The sequence below is a fragment of the Agelaius tricolor genome, unplaced genomic scaffold (assembly GCF_023055355.1).
Source record: "Agelaius tricolor isolate 1412-34295 unplaced genomic scaffold, bAgeTri1.0.p SCAF_20, whole genome shotgun sequence".
Classification (NCBI taxonomy): Eukaryota; Metazoa; Chordata; class Aves; order Passeriformes; family Icteridae; genus Agelaius; species Agelaius tricolor.
Window position 1 is genome coordinate 8,866,092 of NW_027269280.1, and position 17,592 is coordinate 8,883,683.

Consider the following 17,592-nt stretch of genomic DNA (forward strand, 5'->3'; position numbering starts at 1 on the left):
ACACGTGGAGGTGTCTGTATTTAGGGCAGCAGGGTGTGAAAGAAAGTGCTAATTTGCTTTCTGTGTCTCTCTGCTTGTCTGTGTGTGCAGGGGGGATCAGAGGTTGGAACACTCTCAGCTCATCTCTTTTGAGGCTGTTTCACTCTGCAGGGTGTGATGATGGTCGCTGAAACCTGAGTTTGTTCCTTTCCAAGGGACTCTGTGTGATCACTCTAAGGCCATGCATCTGAATAAAGACATTGGCAATGCACTGTTTTCATTAATGCCTCTTTCTTGGGGATGTTTTGGGTGGTTTTGGATGCCTGTGTGGAATTTGAACACACTCTTCTACCCTGACAGCTGCTTTTGAAAACATCAGAAACAGATCTTTTTGTGTCTTGGGAATTACTCTGTAAGAAGTTGGATGTTAGTGAAGGGTTTGGGTATTGCTGTTAGAGATCCAATTTCTCTGTTTCTTTACACGCTTGGCCCAGTGCATTTAGAACTGGCGTCTCACAAATATTCTGTGTCCAAGTGCAGTTGCTGAACTTAGAAAAAAACTCCATTTTAAAACAGCCCCACTTATCTGAGCAAGTTAAACCCTTCACAGCACAGTCCTCCATAACACATGTTCCTTTATAAATCAAAGCAAAAATCTCATTTAATGCATGATTTGCTTACAGTGTTGGATAATAATAAGTATTTGTAAGTTCCTTGGGTTTTTTGGTCAAGCTTTTTAGTTCTAAAAACATTGTAGCAACTGCAATAAGCCAAAACTATGCATATGGGAAGAGATGCAAGAAACAGTCAGTTACATCACCTGGCAAGAGTTCTGCTTTGTTCTGCATTCATCTCTAGCCAGTTGTGAGTTAAACAGCATGTTCACAGTTTTGTCCTCAGGTTGGCAATTTTGGTTTCTGTCTCAGTGTTTCAGGCTGCTTTCAAACCAGCAGTTCTACTAATCAGAGCATCTCTGCCCTCCCTGACCTGCTTTGCTGTCCTCAGACTTCCCGGTACAAGCATCTCTGTGGCTGTTTAATGAATCAGGTGTGGGGACTGATCTGAGTAGAGGAAAAAGTCGTTTAATCCAACCCTTCTGGGTTTGAGTCAGCCCAGCTCAGTGTGAATGTCTGAGCAGCAGCTGAGTGCTGCAGGGAAGGCACCCAGGCCAAGCCTGCCCTGGCACCAGTGCTTGCTTGTGTTGGTTGAGGTGTTCCCAGACCAGAGCAGCAGTGTGGGTGCACTGAAGGTTGTGTTTTATCTGATTGGAGCTGTCCCTGACAGGGGAGATCCCACTCTGCTGCTCTCTCTCCTCTCCTGGGGCTGCTCAGTGACTCCTTGGCTGCAGGATGAGCTGTCAGGGTGCTAAGCCTGGAAATGTTTGTCTTTCTCTTGTTTAAATTGGTGAAGTGATCCCATTCACAAAATGATTCCATGACCAGTAGATCCAGTGCCAGACTGGGACATGGAAATGCATGGCTGGGGCTGAGGATGAGGCTGTTTGGTCAGCCTGTGCTCACTGCCAGTGAAGCACAAATGAAACCACATTTGGCTCTTCAGAACAGTTCCCAGAACCACAGCCCACTGCTTGTCTTGTCTGTGCAAACCCTTCAACAGATGGAGGCCTCTTCAAACCAGGGCTGTTGGTTTGTTTAAAGAAATTAATGTAAATGAATCCCCATGTGGATGCAGATCTTCTCCCTATAGTGTGTTAAATGCTTTACACAGAACATCAGTAGAGGCGTAGAATGTGTGTAAGTGTTTTGGGTGTAGTCTGCTCTTGTGTATCCCTTCTGGATTCAAATTTCTATTTGAATTCAGTTTTAATTAACATGAGGACACAATCCAGAAGTTCTGAGGGATTAGTACTGATGCTTACCTATTAAAAATTTAAACAGAAACAGACATATCCCAATACATGTGCTGAACCACATCTCTGCAACTCGAACTGGGAAACGATGTGTGAGAGCTCATTTAATGCTGCTTATGAGTCCAAAGCCCCAGGACTTGTCTCTCCCTTTTTTTTTGAGACTCTCTGTGTGTGGGTGGGCACTGCTGTGATCCAGGTTAGTAGTTTATCATTCCTCACAGTCCACAGAATTACAGACTCCAGGAGTTAGCACAGAATTAAATTGGGTGCAGCTCTGCTGATTTCACTGTGCTTTCCTTGACTCTGTTTCATCCCTCCTCTGGGGGGGATGTTGGGGTGATACCTCTGAGCTGGCAGGAAGCCACAGGAGCCTCTTTGCTCTTTGAAACAGCTGAGCTCTGGCTTTTGCTGTGTGGATCAAGCGAGTGCTGCTGTTGGGTAACGTCCTTTGTTCAGTTGAGTTTTTTTGGTTTTGGTTTTCATCATCTTCCTGTTCCAAGGTCTTTGTGACTTAGCATATGTTCTTAGCTGGTTATGGCACAAACATTTAACCTTTTTTCACAGGTTGCCTATGCTGGCACTAATTCTTGGTGTTTTGTGGTCTGTAGTTACTTTCATTGTCCTGTTCCAGAAACTCGGCCCATTCCTTTTCCAAGCTATAGCTGGGGATGGATTGAGAGCAGATGTAGATGTTCTGGAGGAGTGCTTTTTCTTAGATTGTTATTTAGTGTATGAGGTGTTCTAGCACACCCTACTATGGAAAAAATAACTTTACTCCTTCCATTTTGTCTCTTCCTCCTGCATTCCTCTGCCCTTATCATGCCAGGAAAGTGGCACATGGCTGTGTATCTCAGCCACTCTGGACTATCTTTTCCTATTTCCTTTTCCATAGTTCCCAACCCTTTGGGTGGCTGATCAGCATTTCTGTCTGAGTGCAAGAGCTGAGTGCTGGCTGTAGGGAGCCTTCAGCTGGGACAAGCCAGGACTGGTGTCCTGCTGGCAGGATATAGGATGGCAGTGTCACTTCTGCCCTGTGGAGCTAAAGATGTCTGGTGGTTTAGGGGCCTGCAAGCAATAAACCAAATTTCCTTGCTGTTCAGTGTTCCTTAGGGTTTTCCCCTTCGCAGTGCAGTACTGAGTGGCCATGTGCCTGGTGAGGCCTCTTCAGGGGTCAGTTAAATGGGCAGTCTGGATAATCAGTGTTTGGGGAAATAGTCCTTGAGGCAGAGTCCCAGGGACTGTAGCCATGGGCCAGAGTCCTGCTGTGCCAGGCAGTATACAGGAATGAGGTGAAACTTTTTCAGGGAATGTATTTACAGGATCCAAGAAATACTTGTGTTTTTTGCTCTGTTGTTGGTATGATGAGCATCACCTTCAGCTCCTCAGCAGTTCACCAGCCACCTCTTGAACCAGGCTGGCTCCTTCCACCTACTGTGGTGGGCAGAAGAAAATTCTAGAGTTTAAACTTGTAAATGGACAAAGTTTGTGGACTTGAAAAAGGAAATCTTCTGTGTGTGATGGGGAGTTTGGGTTTTGGAGGAGAAGTTGAATGTCCTCACGCAGGTGATGACAATGGGAGGAATACGTGATCTACAAGTCTTTGGTTTTCTTTAGGAGTAGAAATCCATTCCTGCAGTCAGTGTTTCCAGTGGGGGTCTTTCCCTTGTCCCTGGCAATTCTCTCTCTTGTCAGAGGTGTAGTGCTGCCCTGGAGTGTTTGCAGTCCTTGTGGCAGACCAGCTGGCTGCTCCTGCAGGAGCACTTGGGAGCTGAGCACCAGCTGCTTCTGGGCAGCCAAGGGAAGGTGTGAACACTGGAAATGAAGCAGTGGAGAGAATAGCAGCAGCAGGAATGTGGTAACAGGTAGAGAGTAGAGTACAAGCCCGCTGTGAGCAGGATATACACACACCAGTTGTGTTTGATAACAACCAGACTGTCCTGGGAGCATTCCCTGTCCTGTGCTGGAAAGTGGAGAGAAAGGGGCAGGCTACAACAGGGGCGGGGCAAACTGGGAGTGGAGGAAAATCTCAGAAACACAAAACACCCCGTGTTGGAAGTGACCCATCAAGATAATTTAATCCAGCTCCTGGCCCTGCCCAGGACACCCCAACAATCCCACCCTGGTCATCCTTGAGAGCATTGTTCAAACACTCCTAGAGCTCTGGCAGCCTTGGGGCCATGCCCATTCCGTGGGGAAGCTGTTCAGTGCCCAAAGAAAGCCTTTCCCAAACATCTGGGTAGCAAACCTGTTCTTTTCATTTATCCTTGATGGTTAATAAGAGAATTCTGTCTGGTTGAGAGGCAGTAAATGGCAAGTTTCCATATTCTGCTTTTGTTCATTTGGACAAAATAAAAATAAAAACCCCATTTGTTAAACATGTAATGTCACAATGTGAAACTGTTTCAGCTTTTCCAGTAAGTCACTGGTTTTCTTAAGTACTGTGGTGCTTTGTTTATGACTTTCAAGTGGCCAACTTTTGGGCTGACACTGATCTCACGTGGCCACAAAGCAGCCTGTAGGAAATGAACCTTATTCACTCTCCCTGTTTGTTTTTTTTTTTCCTTTCTAACTTGTAAGATGACAATAAGATAACAATAAGGCTAGAAATGTAATGAAGCTGTTGGAAATCAATAGAATAGAAATGAATAGAAGTGAGTCAGGTTGTGGTGAAAACCTAAATGCAGGGGTAAGCCAGGTTTATTCAATGCTGTTTCTAAATTCTTTTCCTTGAAGGGGAATATATGAATAGGAGGATTTTTGAACTTGAATTGAGGAATTAACTAATGAAAATGAAACAAACTATGACTATAACTAAATTATGAAGTGATCCAATGACTCTTTTCTTCCTTTTTGTTTCCCATAGGCCGAACTCACGGGCATCAAATGGCGTAGGTACAACTTTGAAGGCCATGGGGACTGTGGGCCCATCATTTCAGCTCCAGCCCAGGATGATCCCATCCTGCTCAGCTTCATCCGCTGCCTGCAGGCCAACCTGCTGTGCGTGTGGCGCCGGGACGTCAAACCCGACTGCAAGGAGCTCTGGATATTCTGGTGGGGGGACGAGCCCAACCTGGTCGATGTCATCCACCGCGAGCTGCACAGTAAGCCTCTCTTTGCTTCTCAATTTCCTCCATTTTTTCCAGTGAAAAATGATTTTTTAAAAATGCTTTAACTTGATACCTTATGTGATTTTTGTCATAGTTCATGTTTTAAGACCTACAGGAAAACAAAAAACCTGTAAATTTGACTTTTTTTGCACGTGATAAAATGCAAAGTGAAACTTGAACTCAGGAGACCTGTAGTTAATATCATAACTTGGATTTTTGTGGAACCTCTGAAAGTAGAGTATATTCTAGTTGCAAGGGATGATGATGATAATAATAATAATATTAATAATAATACCTCAGCTCTGGCATAAGGTAGTAGCTGATGGAATAAATATGGAGTCAGGTGAACTCCATGGCACCCCAGGTAAATCTGTGAGGTCAGGACTTGCTCGTGCTGCAGGATTTGAGCATGATCCAAGGCGAGTTGCAACAAGTGAGTGGAATGGCAGGTAGGTCAGAGGTGACAGTGATAATTTGGTGATTATAGGCTTTGTGCAACTGGGATTGTCCTCAGAGTCACCAGAATGCGGGGCCTTAACATGATAAAGTTACTTCTACTGTGTCTGTTGTGATCCTGTTTGAGTTTGACTATATCCAGTGTGTATTATTTTCTTTTCAGTGGTGTATTGCTGCTATGACAAGTCTTAGTTTGCCTGAACTACAAGGTGTTTTATTAGGCTGATGAATTTTACCTCCATTTTCACCTTGTGTCTTGCAAGAAAACAACTGAAGTTCACCGGTTCTGGAATAATAACAGTAGTTAAAGAAACCCAAGACAATCATAAGGATCAAGTTCTGGTTTCTTGCAATAATTTTTTATCCTTGTGGCCTTTAGACCTTCTGGTGACTTGGTGATAAAATTTGTTTCAAGTACACAGAATATTTTCTTTATCAAGTGTGCTTGAGTTGTCCTTTATCTCCCACCTGTACCCTGCACTGTTTAGTCCTGAGTTATGATAAATTCATTTATTTTCATTTTGTTCTAAGCACAGTTCCAAACTTCCTGCTTTGATGGCTGCCAGATTGTTAATTTGGCACCAGAGCCTGTGAAATCACAGATATGGAGGCCTGAGTACCTTGGGGTGTGTTCCACACAGGTAGCCCTGTGATCATGTATAATTAAAGAGATGGCTCACAAGTGCTGTGCTGAGCCATTCCACTGACATTCATTTTTTATGAGGCACCTGTTTTGAATGAGGGATGGGTAATATTTCTACTTACCCAGCAAAGCTTTAATAATATATGCTTTTCTCTTAGTGAAATATAGTTTATTTAATATTTCAAATGCAGTAGATGGGACTTAAGTGTCTTTTTATTTGAGGAGAGTTGCAGGTGATGCTTCTGTTTCTGTAAATTGATGGAGCTTGTTTATATCTGACATCTTGGTTACAACAATGTGATGCTGCTTCCAGTGGTGGTGGTCTGGAAATCCACTTAAATGTCTGGACAGCTGAACCTGCACTGTGGGGCAGAATATAGCAAAGCAGCACTGTCACACATTGTCTGCCTTGTTCAAAATTGTATGGAATCACAGAAATATTTAGTTTGGAAAAGACTTCCAAGGTCATTGAGTCCAACCTGTGTCTGATCCCCCAGCTGGAGCACTGAGTGCCACATCCAGGTGTTCCTTGGACACCTCCAGGGATGGGAACTCCACCACCTCCCTGGGCAGCCCCAGCCAATGTTTAACAACCCCTTCCATGCAGAAATTCCTCCTGGTGTCCAACCTGAGCCTCCCCTGGCACACCTGAGGCTTTTCCCTTTCCTCCTGTTCCCTGGGAGCAGAGACCGACCCCCCTGGCTGTCCCCTCCTGTCAGGAGCTGTGAGGAGTCAGAAGGGCCCCCCTGAGCCTCCTTTTCTCCAGACTGAGCCCCTTTGCCAGCTCCCTCAGCCCTTCCTGGGGCTCCAGCCCCTTCCCAGCTCCATTCTCTTCCCTGGACATGCTCCAGCCCCTCAAGGTCCTTCCTGAGCTGAGGGGCTCAGAACTGGACACAGCACTTGAGGTGTTCCCACATCCAGGCTGGAGCCTTCAGAGCAGTAACTTCTGAGTGGAATTCAATCTGAAACTCGTTTGTTGTCATGTGTGTAAATCCTACAAGGATAGATTTCCTTGTTCTATATTAAAAGCACATTGAAACACTTGTAGTGACTTATCAGATATAGTTCAAAGTGATGTAAATTGTGTAAGTGTTGTACATTTTCTGCTGATAGAGCTCTTGGGCTCTGTTCAGTACATTTTAGTTCAAACATCAGTATTGACAAAATTTTGAGCCTCACATTCAGCCAGAACAAGGCATTTATGTCCATTGATTCCTCGAGACAGGACAAAGGACACAGTTTGTGTTCACTGTTTCATGCAGCCAGAAGGCAAACTGAACAAGTTTATTCTGTTTTTTATGATATAAACAGGCCACAGTACTGAACTATTTGATAGTTGAAATTAGCTTCCTGAAAATATAAAGGGCTTTTCCATGTGGGTATACAAACAGAAAACAGGAAAGTTACTGAAGCAGAGTTTTCCTTACCTGTCAGCTGGGCCAGGGTAACATGATGCCTTTTTCTGGTATAACCTACTCAGGAAATGAGCTGCTTTGGCTTAAAATGCTGTTCCTGCAGGTTGGATTGTCACTTTGACTTAGAGTTCCATGGCCAGAACTTTGTTGTTGTGCTGTCACATCTTCAGGAGCACAAGTCCCAGGAATCTGCTGCAAATCCAAGAGGAAGACTAGAGTCTCTCCAAACCATTGACATCTGAGATATAGGGACTATAGGGAATAATGCCTGTTAGAAAGGTCATGAATTCTTATCAAGAATAATGTTTTGGATTTCTCTTCTTCTGCCTAGGACTTGTGTGTTGAAAGTGAAATATTTTATTGATAACTAAGTTTTAAAGAATTTAATTTTAAATATTATGTTTTATTAATTCAAGTCTAAATTATAATTTTTGATTTTTTTTGTGGATAACTGAGTCAGTGCAATAGTGCTGTATGATAGTTACTGCTTTCAGTAAACAGGAAAAGTCCAAACTGAGGCTTTGCTTTCAGAAGCACTGCAGAAACTTTTGCTCATGAACTCTTTATCTTTATAACATTGAAGATTTGGTAAACAACAAATCTGCCATTAATAAAAGAATTTCAAATAGTCATAGGAAAACAACTTAGTGGTTGTAAACAGGAGGTATGAGGAGAGTTGTTTATGTAGTAGCTTTCCAAAACTGTGGATAATTAAATGCTGTCATGGGAGATTAAGTAAAAACAATTATTTGCAGAGCAGTTATAGATCAGTGGAGTGGTTGGATTAACCAGGCAGCTGGGAACTTCAGAACTGTCTCTTGCACATTCTCCTACATTTCTTCTTCCTACCAGCCTTGACTGTGGTGTTCTGGTTTTTATTGTGCTGGCATTTAAAACTGGATGAGAGGTTAAAGACCTCTATTCAATCCTGGGTGGAAAAAGCTGATTGGGGTGGAGTCAGTGAGTGAGGAAAAACTGGAGTGATTCTGTAAGTCTGAAAAAGTTGGGCACGCTTAAGTTTGTTGAAGTTTGGTTTTCTGAAGGATAAATGCTTTTTAATGATATTGCCTGGAGAGGTTTGGCAACTGTTCCAGCTCTGGTACCTTTCTCCACAAATCTTTTTTTTTTTAAATTTTTTTTTTTTTACATCACACAGAAGAAGTGGAAGGAGAGGAGGGAGTGTCTGACTGTTGGCAGCGTTTTTGACAGGAACGTTGTGGATTTGCAAGTTGCAGAGCTCTCATTTGCATTTGGTGACCAAATACCATCTGGAGCATCACAGAGAATTTAGACTCAACTCTTGGGTTTTCTTTCTTCTCCCACCCCTGCCCTAGACCCTGTGGGTTCCACAGAGATTATAGGAAAGGGAGAGCTGTTCCTCAGTTCTCTTCTTGGCTTTTCCAAAGAGCACTTTGCCCTGACATTTTACACCACTCCAAGAGTTGGACTTGATGATCTTGTGGGTCTCTTTCAACTCAAAATATTCTGTAATTCTCTGACAGTTTTGTCTATAATCTCTGATCTAGATTTATGGATCTATTCCTCTTTGTCTGCTGCATTTGTGGTACAGAATATTGGAATTCTCAGGGTTAATGCAGGGATTATATGTACCACTACTGAGAATACAGATTGGTGACTGTAAGCACAGCACTGGAGGTGGACTCTGGAAGGCCGGCAGGATGTGAGACAGGAGCTTGGAAATGAATAAATTCTGGGTGTTTGATAGTTCTTTAGGTAAAACTGCCTCTTTCAGCTTAGTAGCTTGTGTGCCTGAACTCACTGATTCTGGTAGGTATTTGGGATTTCCATCGATATAGTGCACTTGATCCATTAATTTCTGGAGTTTCTTCCCCAGAAATATGATACTATTTCACTTTCTGCTGTGTAGAATATAAGAACTGGGATGGAAATGCTTATGAAGAATAGATGATCTTGAATGAATTAGGCAAGTCTTTCCTGAAGGATTATTGTACATGATCTTTGCAGCTTGGTAAGTTGAAAAACGTAGCTGAAATTTGAGCTATGACAGGAAAAACCTGGAGCTTCAGCTCGTTCCTGTTTATGAATTCTTGGCATATCAGGCTGGCGCAGCCATAATCCCCTGGTGCTGATAAAAGTGAGCAGGGAAAAATGCTGCCTGTAGGAAGAGCTGTGTGCAGGGCACCCACATTAACCCACGTGGTTGTGCCCCAAATTAATTTTTCTTACTGTTTCTCTGCCTGAAGTTTGCTGATTTTTACCTACAGGAAAGCAGAACATGTCAGCTCTGTTTTTAAGGATTTTCTCCTGAGGAGAACAACTTGCCCCAGAACTCAATTTAGTTGTTTTTATTCCTGCTAGGAAGGGTTCTTGATGCTCCCTTATGAACTGCCAGATTTCAAAGTTTCATTTAGCAGTCAAGTCAGAGTTTAACCTGTAAATGTTTAGTAGTTGGTGCTTGTCAGCATTTAGTAGGGATTAAAGAAAAATAAGGGAAAATTTGGAAAAAATTATATTTTTTGGTTCCACTAATGTGAAAGAGAATAAGGTAGTGAAAAATCTACTTTCCTTCTCAATTTGAGCCTATTTAAGGTTCTTTCAGGGTACGATATTATTTCTGCAATTGTGAGGAACTGGGAGCTCTGTCAGGAATTAGAGTATCTTCTAAGCTGTGTGTAGTGAGATACGTTAATTATTGAATGAGGAGATGTTCCTGTCTGTTCAAACACATTTGGGAAGCAATGCGTGAAATGAAGGCTGAGCCCCCTTGCTGTGAAATGGGTGTTCAAATCAGAGTGCTCCTCAGTCCTTTCATTCTACCATGAGATTATGGCAGTGGGCAAGAAGGGAGGGAGTTGCTGCTGGAATTGCATTACAGCTGACTTGGAGACTTCCTTGGATTTGCCCAAATGTTATTCCTGGGATCCCTGGGCTTTGGTGAAAGCATGGGATGTGTATTACAACAATTTTCTGTACTCTGAGTAACTCCATAAACCCCAGAACTCTTGTCATGCCCAGTGGTACCACGAAGGAGAGCAGCCAGGACATGGAAAAGCGGTTCACGAACAAGGAATAAAGGATCTGAAATGCAAGGCTTTTGGAAGCCTTTCCATTTAAAAAGCAGCAATGAATATCAAGCAGCTGAGTACCACTTATTAATAATTTGAAGTGAAATCTGAAAATGGTTAATTGCCGGTTCTTGAGTGCAGAGTGGAATTAACAAGTAGGTTCCTGTGACAGAAGACTTTATTGGAATATTAAGTTACTGAAAAGTCTGTTTCTAGCTTGATTATTTTCAATAAGATAAGTAATTTGCATTTTCTTAATTGCCTAGCATAGATTATTCCCAAAGACATGAAAACAAAGTTCAACTTTTCCATTCTTTTGGCAAGAAGATGGGATTGAAAAGTGAATTCCTACTTTCTCAGCCCACAGAATTGTTCTGTGACCCTTATATCTGACACTGGTAATTGGTGTCCAGTGATTGCCAGTTGAAGTTCAGCTTAGACAAAATAAACTTTTTCTTTTAAGCAGGCATATTAAATGAGGTTATTATGCCATCATTTGGGATTAAGGAATTGCTTCATGGGAAAATGCCAACTCCTTTTATACACATGAAGTTGACAAGAGCCTTATTGTGTCTGGGCGAGATGTCTTCATTTTGTTTTGCTTCCTTTTAAAAATAAATGTTTTTCTCACCACTTCTACTCCTTTTACTTGAAAGTTGGTTTGTGGGAGTCTTTAAAAAAAAATTAAAATTGAGTGTCCTATTTGGAATTCTGATTGCACTTACCTTTGCCTTAATTCCTCTTTCCTTCAGTGTTCAGAGCAGGATCCAATGAGTACATGTGGCATTTGTGAATTCATTACCAATTCTAGTCAAGAAATGGACCTTACTGATCCTTGTGGGTCCCTTCCAGCTCAGGATATTCCATGGATCATTCTCACATAGTGTGTTTTCCTCTTCTTACAGCTGGCAATATCTAAGGCTAAAAAGTTATTTTAAAGTCTGAAATCTACCAAAGGGCCATGTGTAAAAAAGCCTAATGCTTTTTGTTGTTTTATTTTATTTGTATCCCTCAAGAATTATCATCCTAATTTTGTTCATGGCTGGGAATTTGGAGGTTTTCCTGTTAATTGCGACAAATTACCTTCTGGAAACAGTTTAGAGGAAAGACACTGATGGAAGGCAAAGCCAAGAAATTCTCTACTGAATCCATGTGCTTCCTCATAGTCTTTCTGCTTTCCAAATAGAAGCTCAGTTTGACTGAAATAATTGAAATTTTGAGTAATTAACCTTTAGGTTTTATTTGCCACACAATAGTTCTTGTTTTTTTCTGGTGTTTTTGTGAGAAAAGGAGTTGGTATTCCAGAGGCAATATTAACAGCTGCCTTCTGGAGGGAAATTTGATGGTCCTTTGGCAGAACTGTTTCAGCAAGGCCAGAGTCAGAGCAAATCCAGGATATTTAAAGTGGGATAGAGCTGTGGGAGTGGAACTGCCTGGAAAGCACTGGAATTCCAAGCAAGGTTCCGACAGCTGGGAATCCCTCCCAATAACAGCAGAGTGAGGTGTTAAAAATGAATCCAGGAGAACTATTGTGTAAAATGGGCTTGGAATTAACTGGAGTGCTGAGAACAAACTCAAGTCCAAATTTTGAATGTAAATAAAATTGATGTGTTACCACAGGCAATTTGGTGAACCACGTAATTAGGTTTTTTCCATGAAAAACGAGACATTATGCTGCAGCTGCAGCAAAGCAGTATGTAAAGGATTTATATTCTAGTTATATGAAAATTAAACAATCATTAAAATACTGTATTTTTAAAAGTGCTGCTCAGGGAGGGGGGAAATGAAAAAAATCCAATCAGTAGAATTTATTTTTCAGCAATGTATTGGGCAATATCAGCCTCAGTAGTTGATGTTTTTTCCTTTAGGGAATCTCTTTTTCCATTGAAATGAACTCACTTAACTGTGTGAAGTAAATCTACGTTAGCTTGAAGTGAAATCTGCATTAATAGGGCTCATTACTAATGTTTGTATTTGGAAGTATTGAGTAATTCTAAGAACACAGGGTAAGCTCTACTGGAAAATTTAGACTTTAAAAATAGGTGAAATGCCATCTTCTGAAGAAAATTGTTAAAAAATTGCATACGATTGTATTTTGGTAATGGCATTTTTAGAACAATTAATGAACTTTAAGTGACAATGACGGTGCTGGATTGCAAACAGAAAACACTGAAACACAGCTCTGCTGATGTTAACACATCATTCCTCTTAAGAGAGACATGGTTTTCATTATATAAAAGTCAGTTTCTTTATAATGAAGTTCCTGTTAAAGGTCATAAATCTTACTACAGAATTCTTGTACCCCAAGCCTGAGACTGGTTTCATTTTAAGTGGGTTTCATTATACACCTGCACTTACTTATCCTGGGATTTGACTGTAATCTGTAGGACAAGTGCCTTGGATAGCTAGCAGTGTGTCCATGTGGCAATTCCCAGATGTGATCCATGGCTCGGGGTGCCAGTGATCAGCCAGGAAAATGGGGAGGGAGGCAGCTTTGGAAATGTTACGTTTGTTCCTGATGTTTATTGAAACCCTGGGCCCTGAAACTGGAATATGGCCTTTCCAAAGAAGCAAACAAAACCATATTTCTGTGTGGAATGAAGAGAGGAGCAAGTGGAAAACAACTGAGTCCGTGGGATAGGTTAAGAATGAGGGTGGATTCTTACCTTTGCTCTTTGCCTGTGGGAAGTGGAGGTTTCAGAAGGAAAAGGCTGGAGTTGTGCTGTTAGTTAAATATTAGTCTCTTGGTTAAAAAAAAACACCAAACAAACCACCAAGCACCCGTGTGTTGCAGTCACCCATATAATGATAAGTAGAGCTTTGAGTGGAACAGTGTAAAATTGATTTTCCAAGGCTGAAATGCTCAGTAGTTTGAAGTAAAGGTACAAACCAGAGGAAAGGCACGCTGCAGGGTGGGCACAGCTGAAATACTTTTGCCTCTTTGTTGATGTAAATCATGTTTAAATGTGTCCTTGGAGCTGAGCAGGAGCTGCAGCCCCAGCCCAGGTCTGGGTGCTGAGCCTGGCTCAGAGCAGCAAAGGCTGCAGTGCTGCTTTGGTCCCAGTAGTGCCCTGCAGCTGTCCCTGTGCTCTCTCGGCTCAGGGCTGCTGGGAGCCCGGCACAGTTTCAGTTTCTGTTCCCGTGCTGAGGGCTGGGAGCTCCCTGAGCTGCCTCTGCCTCTGCCTTGGCACAAGCCCAGTGCTGGGCTGGGCCCTGGCACAGGCACCTCCAGTGTTCCCTGACTGTCCTGACAGCCATTCCTGCTCCACCTTCACGGCCCTGATCTCTCTGCTCCTCCTGGACAGTGTTTGCACCAAATCCTGGGACACTTATTGCTTTGGAATAGTCAGTGACCCAGAGGAGTCAAACTGAAATGCTTAGAGTTTTTATAACAAATTGATGGGTGGATCATACAAATAACCAGGCAAAAGTAGTCCCTCAAATTCCTGGAGAAATTGAAATGTGAATTTACTATATTAAAGTGCTTATATTGATAAACTTGGTCTTAGAAGGAGGAGCAGAAGGTGGCAGTTTCTAAGCAGGAAATAAATATCAGATTTGCAATAAAACATTTCTATTTTGTAGTTGTTCCATGACATTCTGGTTACCTCTGAAACACAAGTAATAGAACACCTTTCCCACCAGGGAAACTTCCAGTCATAGGTGATGAAAGGGTCTCTTTATAGGTTTTTTTTTTTTACTGGAATGGCTTTAACAATTTAAAGTACTTATTCTTTAAAGCTCTCTAAAGAGATGGGAAGTATGGACAGTGTTATTGTGTCAACAGGAGCAGCAGGGCTTGGAGTCTGATGGGTTTATGGTTCTGGGGAGCTGGAAGGAAAATTTTTTGGTCCTTTTGGAGTTTGACAAAATTTATTCTATGCAATACTTGGCTACATATGTCAACGAAATTCTCTGGAATCTGTTCTCTAAGGGAGCTGGAGGGGAAGTGTGTGGTGTTTGTCTGCCCTGTCATTTTTTTTGGTCTCTTCTATATGAAAAGGATGTGATTTCTGATATTATGGTAATGAGCAGTGTGACTACAAAGCAAGTTTGGCTTCTGTATTTGAGTGATGTCCTCTGCTCTTATTAAGGGATGGAGTCGATGTAGGACTGTGCTGGGATAGAATGGTGAAGGGCTTAACTGACAATCCTGCCCTTTCCAGAGATATTCCTGAGAGTTCTACCACTTTAACTGGCTGCTGGTCAAGAGGAGTCTGTGTTCCTGACAAAATCTTTATAGGTTTTCTTTAATGTGTAGTTGGCTTATTGAGAGATGGCATTTTATTTTTATTTTGTTCTAACATTATAGTTGAATAACTTAGAAGTAACTTAAAGATTCTCCTGCCATCCCTAACAGCCCCGAGTTAGGAGTCTAATTTGGATTTTCTATACAAAGCAAATTAAGATTTCCATTGCTGCACCATAGTAAAATAAATTAAATACTTCACTCAAACTGGGCTGTCCTGAAGTGGTGTCACCATCATTGCTGCTGGTTCTTTGCTGGTGTTGGTGCTTCCAGCTTCAGTAAGGCCCTCTGGTCCTCTGCACAAACCCACGGAATGAACCCAGCAGGGTTTTGCAGTCCAAATGGAGGAGTTCCCACTTGTTTATTCCTGTTCTTTGGGAAATAATGTATTCAGGAACTAATAAGCAGGTGAGGTAAAGCTGAGAGTAATGAACAGCAGTGTGCTTGAGAGATCTCCCCAGAGAGCCTTTGTACCTGGACAGGCTGTCCTTGGAAGTGGAAAACTTCCAGACAGATATCCCCTGTCCCAGGTGTATGTGGAATTATGGCTCAGTCCCTCTCTGCCTTTTTCCTAAACTAAACCAGACTGCAGGAAGCATTATTTTATTACTATTTCTTTTGCTGTAAACCACAGTTAAGGCCTGGAAAGTGTGAAGAAAAATGTTTTGCCTGCAAGACTGTTACTGCTTAGTCTCAAAAGTAATGCACTCTAGTACTGAAATTCCTAATCCCTCCCCTTTTGGGATAGAGGTTCCTGCCTGGCCTTGTCCAGGGAGGTTCTCAGTGAGCCCACAAAAGGGTAATTGGTGAGCAAACATTACACTCAGCACTGTTTGCTTGTCCTGTCCCAGACAGCTGCTGTAGGATGGCTGAGCCTGGAGGTGAGACACTGCTCACATTCAAGGGCTCAGATTATTGTGTGGGAACAGCAGAGACAAAAGATCCTGGTGCTTAGAGGTACGCTAAATATATATTTGTATTAAATAAAAAATCATTGCTGCCTTAAAAATAAGTGATTTTTGAGTTTAATATAAATTTACATAAGTTCAGTTCTTCAATGAGTTCTTCCAATTATTTTACCCATTTATTTATTCCTGCATAGTAAACATGCCAGCAAACCTGTGTTATAAATCCCCTAGAGAAATGTTAATTTGCTTCATTTTCCCTCTTCAGGTACTGACTATTGTTTACATTTTGTCATTAATGCACTGAACAGGAGTTCCTGTAACTTTCTGAAACTCAAAATGTTAAAATTAAGCACCAACCCCAAATTGCCACTTGCTGCCTCTTTAGGATTCCTGCTTGTCCTCCCCAAACGTTGGAAGAAGCAACTGAATTTTATTAGTAGCTTCTTGTGAATTTACTTCCTTTGTTTAATTGACATGTAATCACTTCACTGAAAAAGTGGAGACCTTGGATTATTGGTACATTGGGAAATCTGGAAGCTCTTCATTGTCCAAGATGCCATTTTCTGGAGCTGGCTGGATATCAGTGCTGTGATGCTGATGTAGCCAAAATAAGAGGGGCTGTGGAAGGAGCTGCCCACAGAGGAGGCTCCGTGATTCATTTCTGTGTGAGTTCAGAATCTTCCTGTGCTCAAACTGCTGAGCTTGGGAGTTCTCTGCTGTCATTTGTCTTTGTTTTAATGGGATTAAGTAATTATGTGTGCATTTTCTTTCAACTAACCAGCCTGATAAAAGCAGGCACAACTGAAGAGCCCATAAATTGTCAGCTCTTCTGTTCCAGCAGAAGTGCTTTGATGGCTCTGCAGATTTTATGTCTTGGTGCATATATTTAGCTGCCCTGCTAAGGTGAGTAAGACTAGAGAGCAGTTTATGTAATCGATGAGCTGAGGGTCTCCCCTGGGGAACGTGCCTGGGGGAAAGTGGATCTCAGCTACAGGGCAGTTCTAAAGGAGAAATCCCTGGCACTTCCAAGCTAAATAAAAGCTCTTCTTCCAAACACTGGATTAACTTCATTGGAACTAATAATGTCTGGTATCGATATTTTGGCTGTATCAGTCTTGGGTTCAAATTTTGCTGCTGCTTTGCAAAACCTCTGCTTGTGTCCTGCAGCTGTTAAGACTCAGTAGTTTTTTGTAAATTTGACATCCATCTGATTTTTCACGTAGGAACTGCTCCCTGTATCGTGGCATCTGCAACCCTTTGTGTTTAATGAATTCATCAGGTGTTTGCTATGTGATATCATCAAACCACTTAATTCTTTTCAGAACTTCATTCTTTCTGCATGGCGTGTTTATGCATTCAATTTTATCTTTACTATTAATTCAAATTAAGTCTTGGTTTGAGAGTTTATGTAATCACTTTAATGAAGTGGCTGTGCCTGCTCACTGCTTCTTGTTTATTTTAAATATTGGTCTGGGGAAGTAAAGGTTTTAATGTATTCCAAATTATAACCAGCAGTAACTATGCAATAGTCCTCTATTAATTCAGTTTTAAGAGCTCTGCATATAAGATGACTTTGACACTATTGTGCTGTCTCATAATTTCATGTGAGAACAGGCTGTTGTTAATTTGTTTTCCTGTTAGTCCATATGTGTCAGAGGCAAAATTTGTCATTCCTCTTCTGGCTTGAAGTTGTGCTGTCAGCAGATCTACTTCTTTTCTGGAGTTTCCCTATTACACTTAACAATGCAGTTTCTGCATTTTTGGGCTTGTGGCCACTTAATCCCAGGTATCATTTTAAATTAACATGTTAGGATGAGGAATTATTTACTGCATCCTAAAAATTACTTTTCTTGTCACTTATACAGTTTGTTAAAAGCTTTCTGTGGTTACTTTGCACATGTTAAGTGGTCTTGGTTTA

General features: G+C 41.8%; 1 protein-coding gene across 1 annotated transcript in view; it reads left to right on the top strand.

Annotated features, from left to right (window-relative positions):
• Positions 1-17,592, top strand: part of MED13L (mediator complex subunit 13L) — a 168,895-nt gene that overhangs the window by 14,197 nt on the left and 137,106 nt on the right. Inside the window, exon 2 of the mRNA XM_071445451.1 lies at positions 4,713-4,950. Coding sequence (XP_071301552.1) covers positions 4,713-4,950 — 238 coding nt within the window. The remainder of the gene's footprint in view (positions 1-4,712; positions 4,951-17,592) is intronic.